The sequence below is a fragment of the Sitophilus oryzae genome, unplaced genomic scaffold, assembly GCF_002938485.1.
Source record: "Sitophilus oryzae breed Bouriz unplaced genomic scaffold, Soryzae_2.0 scaffold_1060_pilon_pilon, whole genome shotgun sequence".
Classification (NCBI taxonomy): Eukaryota; Metazoa; Arthropoda; class Insecta; order Coleoptera; family Curculionidae; genus Sitophilus; species Sitophilus oryzae.
This window is the reverse complement of record NW_022145683.1, coordinates 181,519-193,554: the sequence shown is the minus strand read 5'-3', so window position 1 is coordinate 193,554 and position 12,036 is coordinate 181,519. Positions and strand designations below refer to the sequence as shown.

Sequence of the window (12,036 nt, the reverse complement as noted above, 5' to 3'; positions counted from 1 at the left end):
ATAAAGAATAATCCCACATAAAAACGTATTTTTTAACGATCTTAATAAAAATAGAAAAATCTAATGTGATTTTTATATGGTGTAAATACGGTAGCAGAGAACTAGACACGCCATAATATTATTCTTCAGAGGCTCGCGCCCTCTGTCAACAGTCAAATGCTGATAGGTGACGTCACAATTTTCTACGCCTATTTCGAACCAGTGAAATTTGTATTGAATTTAATATATTATTTATTCCTTAATTGTAACTTCATTTCATTTCTTTTTGTATTGAAGGAGTACTTTTTAATCACTTCAATTGAATTTTATATTAAAAATAACAAAAATTTACTACGGTTAAATACCGGATTGTATGGGTCACCAAATCTTTTTTTAGATTTTTTTAAACTAATTAACTCTCTAATTTGTACCGAAGAAAAAAATCTGAAAGCTGTATATCTTTAATTAAATCACAAAAAAAAACAGAGTCTTTATGCAAGGAACGGCGCGGCGCGGCGCGGCGGTCCAAATGTTGAATTGAGTTAACTGTGTCATGTGGGGTATCGTATGATAGGCTTTTATTGGTACAAGCTTACACAGATAGATTTTTTTTATTAATAAGTTAGATATTATTAATTAATTGTAACTATTAATTTTTAATTATTATCTACAAATATGTACGGAACCTTCGGTGGACGAGTCCGACTCGCACTTATCCGTTTTTTTGTCTTATGAATGGATTTACGGATTGCTCTAAACCCCCTCCCTTAATATCACGTGAGATCTTTCAAAATTTTTATTTTGAGTATAAATGCGTTGGATTTATTTAAAAAACGCAATTTGCTCTGTTATTTTTAGTAAAATTAGTAGAGACTAGTATTTAAAATTGTTTAGATCACAATCTAAAGTCACAGTGATAACATTAAATAATACTTAAATGGAACTACTAACATTATTAGGGAACATTCATTCTAATTCAGTCCATGGAGACTAGTGCACGGTCCCAAGAGTGACTGTTGGTTCCACCAACCATTGGTACCATCTTGTCCCTAATTCGTGGTACGAAAATTGTTTTTTATGACGATGAGCAAACGAGTAAATTTTCTTGTGTGCAAAAATAAACTCCCGTTTAAACAGCGTAATAACTGTGCCGGTCACAAGGCCGGTCAGGCGCTGTGCACAATTCTAGAGGCCATATGTGGGCGTGCTATGTGCGCAAACTAGTAACCTAACTAGTGCGCTCCTTCGAAAATTGGAACCACGAAAAACAATGCTTTTTACGATATAGTTTATAATCTGTATAATCTGTGTTGGTACGAACAAATCCATGTGATTTTCAGTAACATCATCTGCTCCTTCACCTGCGCTCTGATTTAGTTACTCTAAACTAGTGATGGGATAACTCGAGCGAAAATTCGCTCGGGTACTCGATTATTGAAATAACCGACATCGCTCGATTAAGAACGAGCGATGCAAGTGACGAGTACCAAGCAACTAACGCAAGCGATCCTAGTATGTAATAAATTGAAATCCGATTTTAATGTGACATACTCGATAAAAAGCTGAGCGAATTTTCTACATACATTGCAGGTAGCAAATTTATACGACGCCGTATATACCGGGTGCGTCTCAAAAGTGGCTCGCCCTTATAACTTTTTTATTTTTTTAGATAAAAAAATGAGATTTGGTATGTTAGTATATGACATAAATTAGGATTGATTGACGTATTCAATTGTCTCCTGTCACTTCCTGTTTCACCGGAAATGACTACAATTTTTGATTTTTAAATGGCACCCTCGGTATTTTTTTACTTTATTCGATAGAAAATGACATTCTAAATAGAATGACGTATCATATGTCAACTTTTGACATATTCGCTCAAAAACAAATTGTATTTTAAATTTCAATCTAGAGTGTCATCTCTGTGTTAAAAACACTAATTTTTAATCAAGGAGCCTTGGAAAAATAGATTTGATCGTCTAATCTTGTTAGTGTCTTGTCCTGGCCAGTTAAAAGATGCCCAAATCGTATTTTTGATCATGTATCAAATTTTTTCAAATGGAACGAGGGTGGCTCATTAGCATATTTCGAAAAAGAATTTTTTACGAATAATTTGATACCACACACTTGGTACTTCGAGTCAAATTGTCGTTATGAACCGCATGTTACAATTTCAAATAAACCATATGCGAAAATGTCAAAAGTTGACATGTGATATGTCATTCTATTCAGAGTGTCATTTTCTACCGAATAAAGTAAAAAAATACCGAGGGTGCCATTTAAAAATCATAAGTTGTAGTCATTTCCGGTGAAACCGGAAGTGACCGAAAACAATTGAATATGTCAATCAATCCTAATTTATGTCATATACTAACATACCAAATCTCGTTTCATTTGAAAAAATAAAAAAGTTATAGGGGTGAGCCACTTTTGAGACGCAGACGACTTTATACGACCGGTATATTTATCCGTTGCCTATCTAAGGGACAAAATTTTACGACCTACATCGACAATGCTTCGAAATAAACTAAATTACTAAATCAAGCGAATCGCTCGCTGCTTGCTACTTGCCGTTCATAACCGAAAGAATATGTGCCCTGCGCACGCAACTTACTGCTTGGCGCTTGGCGTTAACGAGTACTTACAACATGCGACGGGTGAAAACCGTATTTTTAAATACGAGTGATATATCGCTCGAGTGATCACTCGGTTATTGCAATCGCTTGATACTCGAGTACTCGATTATTGAAATTAATCGGTTTTTCCCATCACTACTCTAAACCTTTGTTACTTGTCCATAGAAGTTCAGTAGCTCGTCTCTTGTGACACTTACTGTGATTTCTGTATACTTGTGTTATTTCTATAGTTTAATATAGATTTTTTTTTATTTAGGAACAACATCCTACAGATAAGACCTGTATCATTTGCGAACAAGAATTTTCTTGTTTTTTGAACGCTTTGTACCATATGATGAAGAAACATGGAAAAATTAAATGTTGTCGACTATGTCTTGTGAGTTTCAAGACCAACGACCAGCTAATGGAACATTACAAGTCCGACGAGCATAACAAAAAATGCAAAATTTGTAATAGAGAGTATGTATATAGAGAAATCAATAAAAGTTATCGTGCACGTCATCAAAGAAATTGGCCTATAAAAAAGGCTTTATGTTGGTAGTCCTGGCAAGTGTTTTTCTTTGCAATTCTGATATGTAATTTTCGATTTTATTTTTTTTCTGTACAGGCATTTTTGTCATTTTCAGTTTTATTCTACTCTGTCTCTACTCAATTATTTTGGACAGAAAACAGTTCAGTCCGAACCTCTTTTGTCGTTAAACAGCTTTAGATAGGTAAAAATTGATATTATTGTTTAAGTTTGGCGACTTTTATTGAAAATACATACATAGATGTTTCAGGGTGTCTCACTAGCGCTCAATATTAGCTTTACGCATTGTGAGTAGAATCTCACAAAAAGAATAATCTTAACCAGTTAGAACTTTACATTTTTCAGCTCTCATTAAAAAAATTGCTAATAACTCCATTTAATTAGAATTTGTGTAATAATCATAGACAAAGTAATAATGTAGATATAAAAAGAACATTTTTATATCTATTGTGTCTAAAATTGAAGTGAAAAATTGCTGAAAAAATTAAGAATTTTATTTGACACTTGTCAAAAGTCAAAGTAAAAAAAATAACTATGGCAACATTGCGACGTACATTCGTCAGATATTTTGATGACGTGCATCCCAACTTTTAGTGGTTTTTCTACATTTATGTTGATATCCTTTATAAGGAATATTACTTTAATTATTATAATGATATTGTAGGTTTAAAAACCGAAAAATGTTATACGATCATCGAAGGAAATACCATCTCAACCCAGAATTGATAAATAAGAAATATAAATGTCCAAAATGTCCGAAAGAATTTGCAAATCACAACAATATCAGGCGACACATTTTATGCTTCCACAATATGGTTCGGTATTTGTGCGATACTTGTGGTCAAAGTAAGTGATAATTCGAATATAAATTAAATACGTGGTGTGACAAAAAGTAAATGGAAAATACAGGGTATTTCAAATTCCGCTCTCATCTTTGGGATCTCAGAAAACAGGGTGGCTTAAATTGGGGTAAAGAGGCCTGTTGGTCAGACCAATGAAATTTCCGAAATATTATATTTGTGAAAAAACTGGAATTTCTGATTTTTGTGTTGATTTTTTTCGCGTTTATTTTGACAGTTAGAAAAAAATGTACAAATGCATTCTCAAAGAAACTTTTTTAGCTTATCCTTTAGTGACGTCAAAAATCACTTGAGACGTTTCGTTTTCCTGGGACCATCATTAACTTTGTTTTTTTTTAAATAGAGACCTGGGTTTTTTATTTCATTTTTTAGTTGGTTTGATTTGGTTTAAGCACCCTTGATATCTATTGTATTTTTTAGGCTATACGACAAATCGAAATTTAAGATTCCACATACTGAAATTCCACCAAGGTCAGGAGGTGGAAGTGAAAACCACGAGGAAAAACTACTTTTGCGAGACTTGCGGTCGTGAATTGAAGATTTTCCACAAATATGCCATTGCTCAACACACGGCTAAACACAAAGGACACAACTACGTTTGCAGAAGGTAAATTTTACGTTTGTTCCAACATAGCCGAGAACCGTTCTTGGTACGGTTACACATATGCGCAGTAGAGAAAACGCGTTCCATCAACGAGAGAATCGTTTAGCTAACGATAACTTTTGCGTTCCAACCAGAATTGTAATCGTTTTGTGAACTGTATTTAGAACTATCCCGGAATATTGATTTCTTTATAGAAATCTTGTCTTGAATTAACTCGGTTTTAGATGTCACGAATCTTTTGAAACTGAGCAAGAATTTGAAGCGCACGTGGAACAAGAAGGACATCAGTTGCTTAAATGTCCTCACTGTAACGCGGAGTTTGTGAGAGAAGAAAGCTTTAACACCCACTTGAAGAACCACGATGCGCCTGGATGGAATAAGAACTATTTCGTTCGTTACAATAAAAAAACCAGCCAGAGCAGAAATCTAAATGGTAGGTTAGAATAAAAGGCATTTTATAGAGTCTGTACAACAACAAAATCCTTGACAGTCATAGTTGTGTCTGTCATTTTAATTTCAAAGTAGTTTATTTTAATTTTACAAAGAAATAACTTGGTACAAATGGAATGGAAAGTGTGAGTTGAATAGTTAATTTTAATCTTATTATTTTAAAGCAGTACCTTTTGACCATATCTCTATACAGTGCTAAAGGATATTTACCTATCGTGTTATATGATAGATATATATATATAGATAACTATATATGAGATGGTATACAAATTTTATTGGCTGCCAATACAACTCTTTGAGGCTACACTTACTTTTCCTTCAATTTTTCCTCCATTTAACTTCAGACACAAAACAAGTAATAACACAAAAGAAATGTCATCAATCGTCATTTCCAGCCAAATGGGCGACGGTTTTTTCGGTTATATGGTATTTTCTATGCAAAACATCAATGTTTTGCATAGAAATAATCATCAATGATTATATCGATGAATTTTATAAAATAATCGATTTTTTGTCATCGTCCCTACATTCTAAATTTTATTTACAAAACGATTCAGACCATAACCAAGAATTTCATTTGTCGAAACAAATAAACTCTATTATATTTTTGGTACCTATATTATGATTGTCGTATAATGGACTAAATATTTTTGATAAGAAAGTCGAGTAAGTGTGAGTCACTAGCAAGAAATTTCCTTTGGCAGTTACAGAATCCCACTGAAGAACTGGTTATTTGACATTAATTGACACAAATAGGCTATAATTTGAAGAAAAAATCTTTATTAAACTTTGACAAAAGCGTGACACGCAAAGAACCTGATAACCACCAACCGTCCAGTGCTCTCCTGTAAAATTAGTAAAATGGCATTATCATGTTTTTCCCCTGAACCCTTCATATAAACCCATCCATAGTTAGCTTAAAAAATAGAAACTTTTTACTAAAATTAAATGGATTGGTATGGGCGTCGTCTGCCTTAAAAATCTTACCTGAGAAAAAAACAGAGTATACCGTTAAAACTAAAAGATTTCGACAGACGATGACAGAAAAAAAGCAGATGACGTCCATACCAATCCATTTATTTCACTAAAAAATGTTTCTAATATTTTTTAAGTTAACTATGAATGGGTTTATATTATATACAGGGTATCCCAGGCTGAGCGTGCATTAGAAGTTTCTAGAGAACCACAATATCTAGATCGGAGATTTTTTGCACATCACTGTTTTACAACGAGATCTATCGATTAAAAATATTTTCAATATGGCGGCACTTCCGGAAATACCGGAAGTTGACAGCAACTTTCTTATTTTAAATGGGTACCCCAATATTTTATTACATATTTAAATTCTCTGTAAAATTTTATGAATTTTGATATTAAACACTCTGTACCTAACATTAACCGTTTTTGAGAAAAAAAAATATTTAAAATATTTGGACCAAAAAAAACTAACTGTCAAAAAAATTTGTATAACATAAAAGTCAAATTTAGTGATTACCACAGACACTGTGACATAATGAGAGGACATGTGGTTATCTATTTCAAAAATTATATTGTTCAAATGTCATATAATAAGGGCGGTAGCTGTCATGGAGTTGAACGATTAAAAAATTATCATAAATCATTTTTTTTCAAATGGAAACCCACTTTTTTATTTCACTAGTGCAAAAGTTTTCCAATTCATTACATTTTGAGTATACATGTTCCTATACCTAAAATAAATCGTTTTTAAGTTAAATAAGATTTAGTTTGAAAACATATATTTTTCTTGATTTTGTCAAGCTTGACATTAAGTGTCAAAGAGTATCAAAAAGTATCACAATATGACATGGCCAGATCTATTGTGTTACATCACTTGACGGTTCAAGTCATAGGCTACTGGTTAAAATCAAGAAAAATATACGCTTTAAAACTAAATCTTAAATAACTAAAAAACGATTTATTTTAGGTATAGGAACATGTATAGTAAAAAAGTAACAAATTGTAAACCCTTTTCACTAGTCAAATAAAAAAAAGTGGGTTTCCATTTGAAAAAAATGATTTATGATAATTTTTTAATCGCTCAATTCCATGACAGCTGCGGTCATTATTATATGACATTCGAACAATTTCATTTTTGAAATAGATAGCCACATGTCTTCTTTTTATGTCACAGTGACTGTGGTAATCACTAAATTTGACGTTTAGGATATACACATATTTTTGACAAGCAGTTTTTTTCCTTCTAAAATTTTTAATTTTTTTTTTCTCAAAAACGGTTAATGTTAGGTATAGAGTGTTTAATATCAATATTCATACAATTCTACAGAGAATTGAAATATGTAATAAAAAATGGGGGTACCCATTTAAAATAAGAAAGTTAGTGCCAACTTTCGGTATTTCTGGAAGTGCCGCCATATTGAAAATATTTTTAATCGATAGATCTCGTTGTAAAACAATGATATGCAAAAAATCTCCGGTCTAGATGTTGTAGTTCTCTAGAAACTTCTAACGCACGCTCAGCCTGGGACACCCTGTATAAATCCGTCATGCGTCGTCTCTTGTTTTTAACCAGTTTTATTGGTTTATTTAAAAAAAGACAGATCATATTTCAATATTATTGGTTTGACGGAACGATGAACGACAAACGGACGCCGATGCGTATGAAGACCTAAGATTTTTGAGAGTTGTCAAACTCTAGCGAAATTATAGGTTATAATTTTCTGTCAAATTATGTCAAATAGAAATGATAAATATTTTGCATTTTGGACTGTTATTACGTGTGTTTCGTGTTTTTAAAATTAAGTGGAGGAAAACTCGAGGGAAAATTAAGCGTTGATCCAGACCATAGTTTGCAGTCAATATTCGGTGCCCAGAGACACAATTTCCCAGAAAATTGTATTAGCCACAAATAAAGTTTGTATATTATCTCGTATATGGTACCAAAAAGTAGAGTATCTGTAAAATAACATCATACACGATAGGTAAATAATACATTTTAGTACTGCAGAGACAGTTATGTTTCTCTTTTTTCGCAATATTTTGAAATAATCACTCACTTGTCACTCAAATTTTAAATATTTTAATTTTTGCTATGCGTTCCAAATGTATCAACTTATTTCTTTGTAAAATAAAATAAACTACTTTGAAATTAAAATGACAGACCCATCTATCATTGTCAAGGATCTTGTCATTGGACAGACACTTTGTACAGCCATCATTCATATATTGTCATACTTCTAGTGTAAATTAACATTGAAAACAATATTTTAGGTGAATTTGAGTGCAGCTACTGTTCAAAGTCCTTTAAAATTAAACAGAGATTGGATAACCATATCAGAGTACACACAAACGAGAGACCTTACAAGTGCGACTACTGTTCGAAGGCTTTCAAAACATGGATACACCGAAAAACGCATCTCGCTGTTCATTTAGGTAATAAAACTTAATATACTGTATTAAATTTTAACTTTATATATGGACCTGCAACAGTGCGTCGGGCATCCTCCTGGCATCATCCTGTGTCGTGTAACTCCTGTAATTAAAAACTTAAGAATCTTTTTTGTTTAAGCGCAAACCTAAAGTATGTACTAGGATGTATTTCAGAAAAATATATCAACTTCTACAGGGTGACTCAAAAAAGTGTGAGTGGAACAGGAGAATTTTTTTTAAGGAGCACCCTGTATATTATTGCATTTTTGGCTTTTTTTCTGATCACTTTACATAATCCTAAGATGTTATAAAATATGTGTTGAGAGTTTCTGAGATATTAATATATAAAAAATATATATTTTTCAGCTTTTTTTAAAAAAGTTATTAAAAATATGGTGCCCGGTGGCGTAGAGGTACAGCTCTCGTCTACCAATATAAAGGTTGTGAGTTCGAATCCTACAGCCGGCATTTCATCAGCCGACTATTTTTAATGAAATAAAAATAGTTTGGGTACCTAGGTCGACTCAGCCTTAAATGAGTACTTCGTATTCACAATCCTGAGGTAATAATAGGCGGTTGAAGCGTAGTGCTAGCCACATTACCTTCCTTGTACAGGGTGGGTCAAATTCGACGCTTTTAAATGGAAACACCCTTTTCTATAGGAGATAGACTAAAACTAATATCGATGTCTGGAGCTCAATTTTTGTCAAAAACATGATGGTGAAAACCGCATATCGATGTCGGTTACCGTTTCGGAGTTACGGGGTGTTTTTCAAAAATATGCATTTTTAACAAATCGCTGTAACTCTTTTGCTATGGAAAATTTTGTATTTTTATGAAAACATTTCCAAAGCACCTTTTTACGTAGAATTTAATGGTTTAAGTATAATTTTTCTAAAATTAATATTTTAAGAATTATCAACAAAAATTTGATTTTTTATATGGGACACCCTGTATATTTTTAATTTATTGAAAAGAATTTAAAATTACCTTTCCAAAAATATAACATACTTAATATTTTGCTCGATTCCTCTTCGAGATATAGAGTATATAAAAATTCGCCCGCTTTAAATAAGTAGGCTTTGAACGGCACCGGCTGTAATGCAAAAAATTCTAGCTGTGAGCATCAATTAAAACGAAAATAATATTTGCTATGAGAGATGCAGAATTTTATAACAATTTAAAACATGTTTAACCAACATCAACACATTTAAACTATATCTAATAACATTAAAAATAAATAGAAAACCAAGACATGAGATTTTGCTATAGGTGTTCAACATATCGACCGTCTTCTGTTATGGACAGACGGGGCAGTTTTTGAACATTTCTCGCGAAATTCATTAACTCAGTGGGGGTGAAAGATACCCTCTCATAACTGCTAAGTATTTCGAATTCTTGTCTAGATTATACGGAAGAATAAGGAACCTTTTTTTCGCAAATATATCAATAGGATTAGATCCATGGGCACTAAGTTAGGCGGCCTCGACGGCCAACGGCTGGGATCTTGGTTAGCTATTCAAATATTCTTGAAATTGGCTGCAAAAATTTGCTAATAACTTCAGCGTTCAGAGCCGGTGCGTCGTCTTGCTGGAAAAATATGTCTTCGAGTTCCGTTAGAGGTATATCATCAACAAGGGGTCCAAAGCCTACTAGTTAAAAGTGGCGAACTTTTAAAAATTCTGTATTTCTAAGAGGATTATAACAAAATATCAAGTGTGCTATATTTTTGGAAAGGTAATTTTAAATTCTTTTCAGTTAATTAAAAATATGGAGGGTGTCCCAAATAAAAAATCAATTTTTCTGTTGATAATTCTTAAAATATTAATTTTAGAAAAAATATACTTAAACCATTAAATTCTACGTAAAAAGGTGCTTTGGAAATGTTTTCATAGAAATACAAAATTTTCCATAGTAAAAAAGTTACAGCGATTTGTTAAAAATGCACAGTTTTGAAAAACACCCCGTAACTCCGAAACGGTAACAGATATTGATGTGCAGTTTTCACCATCATGTTTTTGATGAAAATTGAGCTCCAGACACCGATATTAGTTTTCGTCTATCTCCTATAGAAAAGGGTGTTTCCATTTAAAAGCGTCGAATTTGACCCACCCTGTACATATACCAAACAGCTATTCCAATCTTGCTACTCCCAAGGCGTTAAACGCTATATACAGAAGCTATTATTATTATTATATTAAAAATACAAGAAATGTCCTGAAGTAAAAACTATACTAAATATGTACTATAGTTGGTCTGTACTTACATGGCTATAAAGATCGTAATCCTAAATCATACAGGGTGTTCCAAGTTTTTTAGTTTACTCCAAACTTTCTAAACCATAATATAATTTTCCTTCGATTTTTTAAATATAACACCCTGTATATTTTTTTTTTGTTAGAATGAGAATTAAAAAATGTAAATTTTTTGTATTTAAAGAATTTAACATTTTTAAAGGTTCACAGATATTCAAGGTATTATTTATTATTTTACATATGGTTTTTTTCACTGTAATTTTTTATCAAAGCCACCTAATGTTTTTTGTCTGGTATTTTACAGTTGATAGAGCCATTTAAATATGAAATATAAAATTAAATATAATAATAAACACATTTAAATTTAATATTTTCTATTCACTTTTATAACATTTCTTTTTATTATCAGGTATAAAGAACTATCAATGTCGTTTCTGCTCGAAAGCCTTTACATATGCCAGCACATTAAGAGGCCACGAAATGATACACACGGGTGAAAGACCAAGCACGTGCCCGGAATGCAAAAAAGGCTTTATATCGACGTCGGCTATGAAGAAACATCTGATGACGCATTTCCGCGGAAGACACGCGAACAAGAGTGCAGTGTTAGACATTCAAAAGAAGGAAGAGCCAGATATGGAAATATCATATATAGATAATGAAATATACATGGAAAGTGGTACAAATGAAAAACAATTCGTGAAGAAAAATCAAGTGTGAATAAAATTATACATTCCTATTTTAGGCAACTTAAAATGGATTGCTTTTTTAAGTTGTCATTTTGTTGTAAAAAATGTAGATTTTAGGTTATTTTTTAAAACCTTTTTTTATGTAGTATACAATGAAATTAGTATATACTGAGTGACACACCTCACAACCTATTTACAGGTTTTTCAGTCTAAAAAAGATGCGATTCCTCATATTGTCAGTGAAACGTGTTAACCTGTTAACCTGCTAACTCTTTTACGTTAATTAAATAATAGTACGTTTAATACATAATTTTTAACGAATTATTGAGTTTTATTGGTCCCCAACAAGTATTGTTATCGAATGTAATACCAGAAGATGTTTCGGGATTACCGAATAATACTTTTACCTGACACGAAATGCGTTACCCGGCAACACTACGACTCCGAAGGAGTAGTTTTGCCGGTATCGCATTGAGTGTCAGGCAAAAGTACTAGGTTATCCCGAAACATCGAGTTGTATTCATTCAAAAGATTATACAACGAAATAAAGTACTATATCCTTCTTCTCTGAAACATTTTTATTATAATAATTTTTTTTATTATAATAATTATTAAAAAATTTTACC

General features: G+C 32.2%; 1 protein-coding gene across 5 annotated transcripts in view; it reads left to right on the top strand.

Annotated features, from left to right (window-relative positions):
• The window catches only part of LOC115877247 (zinc finger protein 724-like), a 29,175-nt gene extending 17,444 nt beyond the window's left edge, over positions 1-11,731 (top strand). For all 5 annotated transcript variants that reach the window (XM_030893401.1, XM_030893405.1, XM_030893413.1 and 2 more), the window contains 6 exons: positions 2,872-3,074; positions 3,809-3,990; positions 4,425-4,611; positions 4,833-5,041; positions 8,308-8,469; positions 11,131-11,731. In XM_030893401.1, coding sequence (XP_030749261.1) covers positions 2,872-3,074; positions 3,809-3,990; positions 4,425-4,611; positions 4,833-5,041; positions 8,308-8,469; positions 11,131-11,441 — 1,254 coding nt within the window. In that variant the 3' untranslated portion in view covers positions 11,442-11,731. The remainder of the gene's footprint in view (positions 1-2,871; positions 3,075-3,808; positions 3,991-4,424; positions 4,612-4,832; positions 5,042-8,307; positions 8,470-11,130) is intronic.
• The last annotated feature ends 305 nt before the right edge of the window (positions 11,732-12,036 follow it).